Source organism: Lemur catta, chromosome 10 (assembly GCF_020740605.2).
Source record: "Lemur catta isolate mLemCat1 chromosome 10, mLemCat1.pri, whole genome shotgun sequence".
In the NCBI taxonomy this organism is placed as follows: domain Eukaryota; kingdom Metazoa; phylum Chordata; class Mammalia; order Primates; family Lemuridae; genus Lemur; species Lemur catta.
Genome location: NC_059137.1, coordinates 62,787,180 through 62,800,833, shown reverse-complemented (window position 1 = coordinate 62,800,833; position 13,654 = coordinate 62,787,180). Strand labels below are relative to the sequence as shown.

The following is a 13,654-nucleotide window of genomic DNA, read 5'->3' as shown; positions in this document are numbered from 1 at the left end:
ACCCAGGAATATTTATCATGCATTTCCCAGCCATTTGGTTCTCCGTAAAGGTCTGGTCACCATGGGCAGCCTTCTTGGGATAATCCTTTCATCTTTGGCATGGAGATGTTGAAGACCTCCATTGTATAGGTGAAGAGAGAGTAACATGTGGCTCTAGGAAGAGGATAAGGCAGAGCAGGACACCTGTTCACCAAAGGATGCATTAATTGCATACTTTGTACCATGAAGTCTAAGCCCACTCCCAACCAGTCTGTGTCTTTGTCAGATGAAATGTAATAGTTAGACAAATTGACTTTAATCAGTCTGGAAGTAAACTAGAATAGAAGGCTTTTCAGAAGTAACTATTATCTTGAATCATAGGTTTTCTACTTTATAGGATTACATTCATTTCTAACACTTATTAAGTTCCTACAGCATGAAAGACATTATCTTGGGAACTGACACAGTCATCTCATTTAAGCTGCTAGTACACTCATATTCTTTTTCTAAAACAAGTTGCCTCATTTTGAACATATGATTTGTGAAATTGGATGTTTGAAGCTCTGTGTTTTCCTCTTTCTTTCCCTCGGCTGATACACTGAAATTCCCCATTAGATTTTTAACAAGCCCACTCAACATATGATAAAAATAATTTTGAAAGATAAGTCCTGTAGTATATGCCCAACTTTTAGAACCATTTTTTAAAAGTGTGGAGGTCATACTATAACATTTCTGAACAACTTGAACTGATTATTTCTGAGGAATTAGCAGAGAGAAAATGTGCCTTCCTTTAACAAAATTAATTTAATTAATTAAAATTTTAGCCCTTATGTAACTGTTTTCTCTACATTATTTAAATTATTTTTTGTTATTGATACCTTTTGTCCCAGCTATAGCTCTAACCATTAGCAATAATAATGCCCACAGAGATACATTGATTAAACATATCTGAAAGGGTATATATTTGGCACATATATGTGATTTTTATTGTCTTACTCTGTGCATAGTCACAAGGTTTCACATACTCATGTTTTTTGTAAGGCTTTTTACCTTATTTGGGATAAGGTAAATGACATTAAAAGAATTAATTTCATTTTTTCGTGTGGTTTTTCTTATTTAAATCTTACATCCTCCTGTGAAGTAGATGTCACGCCCTTTTGACAGATGAAGTCATTGAGGCGGGGAGATATTAAGTAACTTGTTTTAAAAGTAACAGAATCAAGATACACACCCAGGAGAACCAGTATTTCTTTTAATGAACCACGTTTCCTCCCTGAACAGACTTTTCTCTGGGAAGATCATTTGAAAAGCTTGCAAAATAATTACAGCAAGTACTGAACCCAGCAACCCTTCCCTTGTTTTTTTTTTTTCTGGCTTGAGAAATGGGACCCCTCTGGTCTGGGGAATAGAGTTGCCTTACCCGTCTGTACCATGCATGCCCCAGCTGTCCGGCCTCTCCCCTAAAGCCTGTTAAATCACTGTGTTTTTAACCCCAGGAAGAAGATGAGGTACCGGACGATGAGACTCTGAACCAAATGATCGCTCGACGAGAAGAAGAATTTGATCTTTTTATGGTAATGCAAAAAATCATGAAAACAAATCCCTTCTTCCCCTGCCCCTCTTTCTGTTAACCAAGATGTCTGGGGCCTGTGTGCCCTGGCGGAGCTTCCTTTGTGAAGCCCGTGCCTTTCCTTCAGTGTAGACGCTGCAAACTGGCTGGATTTAGCCTGCAGACATATTTTGTTTGGCCCACGCAGAGATTTTTTTTTTAAATATCCCATTCGTTGCCAACATAAAAAGAATCCTGATTTCTGGCTTCTCTTGAAAAATGAGATCGGGCAATACCAGGCCCACATCAGTGTGTGGAAACAGTTGGCCAGAGCTGAGTAGCGGCTGCCCCCACTGGACCGGCCACGTGGTCCACAGCTTACCACAGACCCCCTCTACTCCCAGATTGCTTCTGATCCCAGGCCGGCACCATTGAGGACACCTGCCTGGTCCCTGTAGGCATTAGAGTTTCTAACTATGCCCTAGCCATCTCCTTACTGGATCAAAGCAAGTATGCTCCCCGTGGGGACAGGTGGGTAACAACAGCTAAAATAACACAGGTGTGCTTCTTTTAATTGTTGAGGCGAGCCTGCTTGAGCAAATAGGATCCTTCAAGGTGTGCATAAAGGTATCACCTTCATTTAAAGATCAAAACGGGTTGGATTTCACTGGTACAAAGTAGGTGTAAAAGAACCTTGGCATTTGAGGATTTGATGTCCGTGGTTTCAACCTTGACATTCTGTAACACACCACCTCTGTAATTTTACTGAGACCTGAATTTGATTTATGTGCAATGCCAGCTGCAAGCCCCCTGGCTAGTGAAGGAGGCTCCCCGAAGTGATATTCGCTGCGTTCTTGAGGCATTTGCTACAGCTGTCTTATTTCTCTCTGTGTTTCCAATGACCAGAACAGTCCTTGGCACTTAGTAGTTGCTCAATAAATATTTATTGAATGAACAATGATATCTGCAAAATTACAGGCTTTGTGAAGACGGCAGGATGGATCAGGATGTATAAAGTTAAGAGGTTCCTTCCAGTACCTTTAATGACTTTGATCTTTATAAAAGACATTTAGCCTGATGGTGGAGGGAGTGGATAAACGAAAACCATAATTTTGGGGGCCAAATGCTGCAGAACCCTAAAATCAGAGGTCCCAAATTTGAACACCTTCAGGTCTCAGGTAAGTAACTGAGTGAGGCAAGTGGACAGGGTTAGGTGCACTGGAGATGCTTTGTGTAAGGGGGCAGACAGAGCTGCAAGGTAGCAATGTGAGACCCATGTAGCCAGAAGTTACAAATTTTCAAGAGAAGCTGGAAATCTAGGTTTTTATATGCAGTCTCTAGATTTCAAAATGTTTGCAACTAAATTCATCTTTAAAAAATTATTATATAACACTGCAGGCCAAACAAAACACTACTGTGGGCCAAATATGACCCACAGAGTTTGCAATCTCTGCCTTTTCAGCCTAGACAGTCTTTGCGTGTGGAGCTCCAGCTGTGTGGAGGCTTATGTTATTTTTGGTTTTTCATGTGTGATTTTTTTTGTCTAGGGAGTACTGATTGTGTGTAATGATTCCCCATAAAAGACATTTAATTCCTTCTCAGGAAAATTCAGTTAGCTGTAGGAATAACTCCTGAACTCCTAACTTGGGTTATGTTCTACCTCTTCTAGCTCACTCCCCCAAAGGAACCACCCTACCCAGGCAAAGTCATTTTGGAGAGAAATGGCAGTAAGAAAGATGTAAGAGCATGGTCAAATAGAGCATTCATAAAATTCTAAATTTCTTAACTCATATTGTTGGTCAGCACATTTGTAGATTACAGAATTCTCCATTTAGGGAGGTTAGGTATACACGTCGGCAATAGACATCCTCTCGCTCCTTGAGGAACTTATTAAAATGTAGATTACTGGGGAACACACAGGCAAGAGGCCCTCAGCCTCCCTGGCTGATGATCGCTGATTGGCAATAACCCAGCACTGCTGTAGCCTCAGCTACTCTCAAGACGCTGCCTGCCATGATCCAAATTAGATTAGGCCCAGAGATGGAGAATTCCATCAGCATCCCTGAAATACGGGGAGAAGAGTACTTACCCTCCCTTACTTTTGGGCTGGGTATTTGCAGAAATTGAAAGCCTCAGAAAAAACTGGAATGTGTGGCCAAAGCACAGCCTTCTTTTAACTTGGGAATATTTTACTACCCAAAGAACAGGCTCGTAACAGGTGAGGCTGATCAGGGAACGCTTTTTTCATAGGCACTTTGATTTTGTGAATTTTCTGCTTGTTTCTTAAAGGTTGGCATCTATTTGGGGGATTAGACAGATTTTGCATTTGTTTTGTTTTTTAAAAAATCTTCAAATCCACTGTCTGCCTTTGGCCAATTCACTGTTCATTAGCACCTCCACCAGGGGGCAGGAAATAAAATGTGAATCCTTGCCAGCTATTCCTATTAAAAAGTTTAGTGAGAAACAAGAATGGAATGTGAGCTAAGATAAATCTTTGGTTTTCAAATATTTAAACTCTTTATCTAATATTATAAGAGAGTTAGTTCTCTCTGTAAAATTAATATAAACTTATTATTTGATTTTATATCAGAGACACTGGTAAACAACACAGGATAAGCAGATAGTTTCTTTAAAATAAAACCTTTATTTTACACATTTGTCTGGCTTTCTCCTTCTAAAAATGTGACTTCAGAAAAAGTTATCTTTCATACTGATTACTTATGAATTTTACCTAAAAAGATCTTTGACAGATCAAGACATATATGAAACATTTTGCCAACATACAGACATTAAGTTTTTAGATGCTATGTTCTCTAGAGAGGCAAGAATTTTAAAAATTATTCTAAAATTTTAAAAAATTATTTTAAAAATAATTTTACTTGTAAGTATAAAGTTTCTAATCAGGTCTCAAGACAAACGTGTTTATGTATAATAGAATCTAAATACTAAGTTAGACTTTTTCTTGAAATGATGATTTTAAGAATCTGTGTTAGTATTCTACAGATAGAAATCTCTAGGGAGAGATGAATTCATTAAGACTTTAAGCTTAACTTATTTAATTGCACCTACCTTTCTTAAAAGAAAAAGCAAGCATATAATATTCTTTTATATCAGAAGAGATTTATTTTCACAATCGTGGATAAATGCATTAGCCCTTTTACAGGCTTTGGGATAGGCAATAGTAGTAGTATAGTATAACCAAAAACCGAAGTGGCAATATTTTGTCATCTTAGTGCAGGACATTAACAAAACAATGTTTTTTCTTATTAGCTACCTAATAACTATTAGGAGGTTGCCTCATGAAGCCTCTCTTTAGATCCTCTTATAAACAAGGCATCCTCTGTGTGCTAATTATGAGAGTTTAGTGGATCCCATTTCTGATACCAAAGCATTAGAAGGCAGGATGGAAGCAGAGTGTCGTGAGCTAACTATAGCATATGACAGAGCAGGATGGCCACATTTATCTACCAATGGGACTTCGCCATGCCCCAAGCCTACCCGATTCTGGGAACATAATGATTTCCAAAAGTGTTGAAGAAGCATAGTGTAAGGGGCTCTGACCTCTCATTTTTAAATCAGTTCTAGAGGTCATATTTGGGTCTGAGTAGTAGATATTTCATTTACATTTTGTCAGTCTTAGCTTTTAAGAAAAAATTGTATCGAACTCTGTTTCAGTACGGTAGAACCGAAGGAAGAGGGAAAAGGTAAATAATGTAATGATTAATGGTCTATTTGATTATGGAAATAATACATCTAGCTAGTGATAATATATAATTAATGTGTATAGAAATTCAGTGACAGTTTTATTTACTCTTTTTTAATCTATCAGAATGTTTAGTTATTGATTAAAGCCAAATATGTGGCACTTAGTTTATTTACAACTGAACTGAATTTTTAAAAAGAGAGCAGGACATGGGGGAATAGGCAGTTTGAAGGCTATGGAAGGGAGCCATTGCACTTATAACCTGATCGGTTGAGGTGAGATTACCTCTGAGCTCTGTCTCTCTGAGGTGTAATATTTTCCTAAGAGCTCAACTTTTAAAAAGTAGAGAATTGAGGAGCATTCCCCTCACAGTGCCCACGGTGGATTGAAAATTTAGTGCATTTGTGGCTGACTTACTAATTAAACCATTTATCTTCTTTCCACATGTCCAACCACAGGTGGCTATTTTGTCACTTGGGTCACTGTGGTTTTTTTTCCTTTCCTGATTATTTCATTAAAAGCATCAGCCCTATTGAATAAAAGTTCATTTTCTTAATGAGCACTTTCTTGTATATGCTCAAAGAATATATTCCAAGGAAGCAACTATAATCATATAGCCGGAGCTCATATTTTTAAAATGCATTCCCAATTTTCCCACTGTTACTTAAGGGGAAGCTTTGTACACACATAAACTAAGAAAAGGAGTTCTTAAAGAGTATTTTTTTTTAAATGTACAAATAAATTTCAAAAGGTGGATGCAGAGGAGGGGAAGGCATTGGCTTTATGGAATCTCTCCCCAGACACCGTACTTTAGGGATGAGCTAGAACAACTCAACCAGGATGAGCAGCTGAAAGGGACCCTGTGGCCATAGGAGACAATTTGGGAAAGTTGTAGGTACTGTAAACACTATGCCACACAGAAACCCCTTTCCCTTTGGTGACACTGTCGTTAATATCTCCAGCGCATGGACATGGACCGGCGGCGGGAAGATGCCCGGAACCCGAAGCGCAAGCCCCGCTTGATGGAAGAAGATGAGCTGCCGTCCTGGATTATTAAGGATGATGCCGAAGTAGAAAGGCTGACGTGCGAAGAAGAGGAGGAGAAGATATTTGGGAGGGGGTCTCGCCAGCGCCGTGACGTGGACTACAGCGATGCCCTCACCGAAAAGCAGTGGCTAAGGGTAAGTGTGGCTTTCCTGACTCGCCCGTGTTGGGTAGAGTGTTTTTGTTGGCTTGGAGAAACCTAGAGCTGGAATTCCCTGAGGGGGACGCGTTGCCCCTCAAAGGGAAGGAGCTGTTGAACACAGCAGGTAAAGTCGTCCTGCTGTTGCAGGGAGGGCGTTCTGCATTGCAAGGCAGTGCTTAGAAAAAATATCAGGAAGAATTTTTTGCTAGAGCAGATTGGCCATTGGAAGCACAGGATTATGAGAGCTGTGAGACCCACTAATGTTTTATGACCAATTGCCCGGTCACGCCTCACCCTCTCCAACTGACAATCACAATGTGGAAGGGCACCTTAGAAATCTTTTTAATTGTTCCCCCTCATTTTACGATCTTAATCGGGGCTTTACTTTTGCAAGGCCTGCAGAGATGGCCCAGGGACAGCAGAGCTTTCTAACTGCATTGTTATTTTGTTAGACCCATAGCACATTTAAAGCTGGAAGGTGCCTTTGTACTCTCTTGGTTTGACAAGGAAATTGAGGCCCAGAGAGGTTATATGACTATGCAGGGCACACAGCTGGTTAGAAAGAACAGAATCAGTGGGTGCTGGTGCATTTGTGTGCTTGATTCCGGCTTGGTCTGATCTGTCCATTGCAAACACAGTCTGGAGCCTGGGACTCGGGTCACTGATGTTTGGCAATGTTATTCTAGAGTTTGTTTGTGTTCTTTTTCCCTGTGGAAAATGGTGATTTCTCATTTTGACTGGGGACTGAAATCTCAGAATGTTCCTCAGAGAGCACCGAAATATCAAAATGCTCACAGGCGTCACGTGTGTTGATTGTGGAGGCCCGTGTGAACCTTTCATTTGAGGGTTTAGCTCTACTTTCCATTATTGGGAGCGGACTTAGTACCTAGACAGGCAGAGCAACCTAGGACATGCATTCCAGACAAGGCCAATAAACGCATGCTGGAAATAGTAAGTGCAGTTGGGTAAAAACCAAACCAAATAGAAGCTGTTGTATGGGAATTGTTCATTTTATCAAAAGGGAATACAGTTCCCAAGCTTTGCGAAACATGGATTTTAGGACCCAGGCCATACATAGGTAGATGGGTAGAAAGGCAGTGGGAAGTATTTCGAGATTGAATATCAAAGGCAGACAGGTCTTGGCACCACTTGAGATGTAATTTACTCAGGATGTTGTGTGATGAGAGGGATGTGACTTGAATTTCGACAAGATTGAAGTCTGTGTGACTCTGAAAAGAGAGAGACTAACAAAGCATCACTCATATTTATGGTTGAGCAATGGTGTATAAAATGTAACTTGTGTGTGATTGTTTTACTGTCATTTCCAGCCAAATATTCCATTTGAATGGCCTCAGAATATAATTTTATGAATTTTCTTTATTTCACTATATTGAGGTTGTAGTTGTATAATTAAGATTCATTCTATAATGGGTTTTTTTCATTTAATAGTCATTTCTGAGCTCAGGAAACTTCTATTCCCTTTCTCTTTTGTTTAAACAATAAATCAAATACCTGGAATATTATTACAGCATATGAGACAACAATAATCTAGGCCAGGGTTTTAAAGTCTGTATGTATAATCTCTAAACATTACAAGCAAAATAACTCTTTATTGGGCAAGAATGTAGCTGAGCTTATCTTTTTTTATAGTCATTGGGAATTGCTGTAAGAAAAATAACATTATGATTCTTAGGGAGTTTTCATGTTTGATGCCTAATTTTTTTCCTCTTTTTCATTCAATTTATATTGCTGAGAATTAGCACAGTACCCAGCACATGGTAGAGACTCGATAAATGTTTGTGAAAATGAAAGTATGACCTTATAAGAGGAAAGTGAAAAGCTACTAACTTACCAGTAATGTTAGGATAGCATTTCTCTTTTTAGTGCATCTAGTAGACTTCTTTTACCTATAACATAAACATCTAAAAATGGAAAACTAGTTTGTTTTACGAAACTACACTGTGGATTTTTATAATTTTAACCCTACAGTGCCTTGCAACATACTAAGTCATCCAAGAAGGATAAAACTATTCTCAATACAGCTTTATTGTAATATATCATTTTATAATCTAATCTTTTGGAAACCATATGTCTATATTTGGTGTGAACTGGCGACTTGCTGTTAACTAGGACACGTACTGAACACAGAATGCCCCATGGCCTAAACATTCAAAATAGATATTTACTGTCATGTGTTTTTTTGTTCAACACCAGCAATCCTATTTAATATCAGCCTATTAAGCTTTTTGATAATAAATGGATATTAAGGGGTTCTCATGGGCCTGGATGTGAAGATGTTCTCTACTGGCTTAGGATTTAACATGTTGCGTGAACCCAGCCAACATAGCCTTGAAAGGCAGTTTGGCAAGGACTGTTCTGTAAGAAATGCTGTAACAGGGCTAAAATAATTCTTCTTTTTCCTGGCAATGTTGTACAAAGCCTGTTTGGCAGAGGCATCGGAGATACGTAGAATCCCAGAGTTGGAAGGCAGCTGAATGGAGCAACGACTGCCCGTCCCTTACTTAAATCACATTCTCTGCAGTCCCTGTGCCAAGAGGCTGGCCAACCCTGAAAGGAAACACACTACATTTTTGTCCGCATGGTCCCTCTAGTTCACAGTCAGCTCTGATTTTTAGTTCTTCCTCCCTTTGAATGGAATCCTCTTTCCCTATAGCTGCTCCTTACTGTCCTTAATTGGACGAACAGAATATATATTTTTTTCTGTCTTTAGCATCACAGCCTTATGGATAAAATGTTTGTGTACTCGCGTTCATTCTGGAATGAACTTTCCTACCCTCTTCTTTATCTTGAAATTTCCTCATCCTTCGAGGCCAAACTCAATTGCCACCTCCTCTGTGGTGCCTTCACAGGCGAATGCTACTCGCACTTTGCACTGTGTTCTCTCAGTTCTTTGCATTTCCTTCTGTCACCATTTCCCAGTATTCTTGGTAGCTGCCAACCTGCCTGCTTCCCTGACTAGGCGGTAAGCTGGATCTGTATCTTCTTAGAATTTAGGGTTTCAGTGTGCAACTAATAAGTGTCCATTGACTGCCAAATTGAAACAGCACTGGATTGATGTATAAGAGTACAGGTAAGGAGAATGTTCACTGCTGCCACAGATGGACCTCCCATGCCCTTTCCATAGACCTATCCAAAAAAAAAAAAAATTAAATTAAAGTTGCTTTCTCACTCACAGAAAAGTTGATAGTAGTGGGTGTTTCTGGTTGGTGAGAACAGCTGTTCTCCATGGGGTCATTCAGGGATCCAGGCTGACAGAGCCTCTGCCAGCTTGGTCATCTCCATCCTCATGAGCTGGAAGTGGGGAGAACAGCATGGAGTAGTGGGTGTGGAATTCTAGCAGGCCCTGCCTAAATGGTTCCACATCCCTTCTGCTCACGTTCCATTGGCTAGAACTTGGTTATGGGGCCACTCCAGCTGTAAGGGAGACTGGGAACTGTGGTCTGGTTGTGAGCCCAGGAAAACAAGGTTTTTGGTGAATACCTAGCAGTCTTTGCTTCAGCACTCGGAGGTTAAATTTAAGTGATATGGCCACTTTCTTTGCAAATGGTGTTAGAGTTTCATCACAAACAGGTTTTATTTTGTAATCATAGTATGCTAAAAATTCCCACAGTGTCCTTTAAGAGAATCTGTTTAGTTGGAAGAATTCAACATTTTTTTCCTGTATTCATAATGTTGTTTTTGATGAGGAGGATCACAATTTCAATCACAGCTCAGTTAAAAAAAAAAAAAAAGGTATTTTAAGTTGTCTTGAAATCCTTGTTTCCATAAGTTGTCTTGAAATCCTTGTTTCCATTGAGGAAACTTAAATGTCTTTGGTGTTAGCTGGTCTCAGGTTAACTTCATCTTTTGGAGATAGTTCAACATTTACTTACCCTCTGGGCTGCTTCTTTCTTCTTTTGGGGGCTCCCACCCCATTTTCCTTCCCAAGACGGCATCTGCTAAAGGTGGAAGCTGGTGTTTTCAGCGTGGCATTGGGTGCAGGCGTCCTGGTTCTCCCACTTCCCTGCAGGTCTCCTCTGGTCTCAGCACAGGGCTGCTGGCCTGCTCCTGTCCTGCCAGGTCTTGATATGCAGTTGGTCCCTTCTCATTCTCTTGGAGACTTCGATGACAGGTGCTGTTGCAGTCTGGGGTCCTAGCCACAGGCTCTAGTTGGCAGTGTTTCTGCATTCAGCTGCCCCATAAGGCCCCTGGCCTCTTTGGTCTCACAGTGCTCTCAGAACTTTTGTATTCTGTTTGGGAGCCTGCAGACTCTTGGCCGCTTTCCCCACGCTGTGCCAGAACATGAAGCACGTTCTCCCTCAACAGTTACTAAGTCACCACCAGGGGGTTGTCAAACTTGAAGCTTCTAGAATCTGATGGTTGGGTGGGTCCTGGAGCTTTTTAAAACAAGCCCTTCAAAATGTCTTAAATTTAAAAATATTTTAAAAATACGTGACCACATGAACACAATGAGGGGCCCTCTCAGAGCATGGGAAGGAGCTTGCGAGTGAGAGACCTGCAGCCCAAACTTCATTAGCTTCCCAGTAAATCCACTGCTGAGCATTGTCAGTTCCTCACTCTCTTGTTCCCCACTTCACTCCCCTCAGTCGCCCCAGGTTTGGACCCTGAAGGGGCAGCATTCTATTTCAACCCCAACTGCAGTTCGATTCTGGCACTACCTACCCGGAGTTAACACATACCCCGCAGGTTAGAGGCCCAGTCCTTAATGAGACCACCCTGACTTCAGATGCCAGCCACACTCTGGGGTCCCTAGGTCTCCTACACTTCTGACTTACTGGCTGTAAATTCAGGGATTCCCATGAACCCTTTGGGTTCGATAATTTGCTAGAATGACTCACAGAACTTGGAAAGGTACTGCTGGCACTTGCACGGTTTCATTATAACATATAAAAACATCAAGAGGACTAGCCAAGTGAAGAGAGGCAGAGGACCAGGTCTGGGCGGAACCCAGAGCTCCCTTGCCCTCTCCTCATGGAATCAGGGTGCATTGCTCTTCCAGCACCACTGAGCTTCCGTGTCCAGGGTCCTTACTGGGGCTTTGTAATGTATGCGTGATTAAATAAATCATTGGTCACATGATTGAAATCAGTCTCCAGCCTCTCTGTTCTCCTTGGAGGTCAGGCCGGCTCACAGTCCCAACCCTCTAGTAAAGTGGTGGGTCCTTCTGAAGCCCCATCTGAAGCCATCTAGGGGCCCATCACAAGTCACCTCACGAAATGCCAAGCCTTGTAGAAACTCCATGCCAGGAACCCAGGATGAAGACCAGACGGATTCTTCATTATATAACAGGTAGCAATATCTTCAGGCTCCACCTCTTCCCTCTCTCCCTCTTTGCTCCCTCTCCTTCCATGGAAGAAGACTCCTCTCCTTGCCTTCCTGTCAGGCAACAACTTCCCAGGCACTGTGTCCCCCAAGTCTCAGGCTCTGCACCGTGGCTTCCAGTGCTGTTCTGAGGGTCCCTGTCCACGAGGCTTGGCTCTGGATTGCAAACAGCCTCTAGAACTGAGGAACTCTTCTATCAGTGACGCTTCATTTAGATCGCTGTGGTGGTGGGCTCACAATCCTATTTGGGAAGTCAGAGGTTATATTTGTCTTTCTTGACTTTGCATATCAACTTGATTCTAATTCTCCTCAAGGCAATGGGTCGCTCTAGAGGGAATGGCCCCTGTAGAACATGTAGAAGAGAATATTAATATGGTTAAAAACATTCTGTGGCTATTTTGTAGCTTTCCCATGGTGTACCCAAGGTGATAGCAGAGCTGTATTACATATGCATGTGTTTGCACATGCACAAGAATTGGCTCATCTTGATAATTTCTTGGAAAAATATCTTTGCCTCTTTATGTGTGAGAGCAGGCATTCCATCTACCTAAATTGGCAGAGACTTCTGATGAGCCCAGTGGGCCAGCATTTTTGGTTGAACTTCAGCCATGCACACACCAGCTGTGATGCTTCTAGCATCATAATGCAGCCATCGATATGGAGGCAGAGACTCTGCAAGGTTGTGGTGACTGCAGAGCTGAAAAATGGGCTGGAGGGTGATTTCTAGAATGCCTTCTTCTTCCTGTTCCTTCAGTTCCCCTGCCAACTTCAGAATCCTTCCCTTCCCTTAAAACATTTAGTGATATGCCTGAATTTGTTTAATCGCTGCATGAGTGATTTTTGCCCCACAGCACTTGAAGATAATTGGAATGCAATCTAGATTATGTGCTCTGGATAATGTGCAATTGCCAGCCAATGGAGCGAATGGACTTGGGAGAATATGCCTTTGTCTTGCAGTGGATCTGATGTCTTGAGACTGTAATTTTGAAAAATCTCTTATTTGCTGATGTTTCTTGTTATCCTTCCATGGCATCATCTGTCTGCATGGAGTCCTTATGTATAAGCATGTAGATGCTTCTTTTGGTACACTGCATAAACTCCTGGCGATGAAAGAAGACACCTCTTTGTTTTGTAATACCTCATGCACTTGGGCCTCAATAAATGCTGTGTAGATGATGGTAAGGAGACTCACTTCCTGGCATCTTTAAATCTGGTCATAGATACCGCACATTTTAGAAGACACAGAGTCAAAAGGAGCCTTATGGAAAGACGAAACACCCTCTTTTGCCTTGACTGGTCTGTCACCAGATGAGAGCTTGAGTTTCCCACGATTTGTGTGCCTGAATGGGTCCCCATAATCATGTGTGCTGACCACTAAAAGGATTTTGGGGTCTTCTTCTTCCCAGAGTTTGTAGAGGAGAAAACCAAATACGAGACTCTTAAAATATGTAAGAGTAGGGCGGTGGGTAATCAATAAAGTAAAATGTAACACCTCTGTATGGAATTTACTCTGGTGTCTTAAAAAGTTGACATCACACCAGCATGCAAATATAGGATAAAGCTCCCATAGTGGGCCTGTCATCACAGGCAGCCAAACTGCTGAACACCACACAGGAAAAGGCAAACAAATCCATGGAGAATTAGTGACAAAGAACTGGGAAAAGTATGAAGAAAGATTTTAAAAAATTGGTCTTTCAAACAAAATATTTGAAATACACAATGAGAAATAAAATATTTCCTCCACGTATGAAGAGGGAGACTGTAGATTTTTCTCTGTGGAAATTTTTGGAACAAGATAATGTCTCCTCTGTTTGGGCTGGATTAAGTCTGATCCGGCCTGAAATCAGAGACAGGGGCTGGAATCTCTCTGCTATATTTCAGCTGAAAGTGTTTA

The 13,654-nt window shown here is 41.2% G+C and overlaps 1 protein-coding gene across 3 annotated transcripts in view; it reads left to right on the top strand.

The window, feature by feature from the left end:
* Positions 1 to 13,654, top strand: part of SMARCA2 (SWI/SNF related, matrix associated, actin dependent regulator of chromatin, subfamily a, member 2) — a 163,091-nt gene that overhangs the window by 97,995 nt on the left and 51,442 nt on the right. For all 3 annotated transcript variants that reach the window (XM_045563426.1, XM_045563428.1, XM_045563427.1), the window contains exons 26-27: positions 1,476 to 1,553; positions 6,194 to 6,412. In XM_045563426.1, coding sequence (XP_045419382.1) covers positions 1,476 to 1,553; positions 6,194 to 6,412 — 297 coding nt within the window. The remainder of the gene's footprint in view (positions 1 to 1,475; positions 1,554 to 6,193; positions 6,413 to 13,654) is intronic.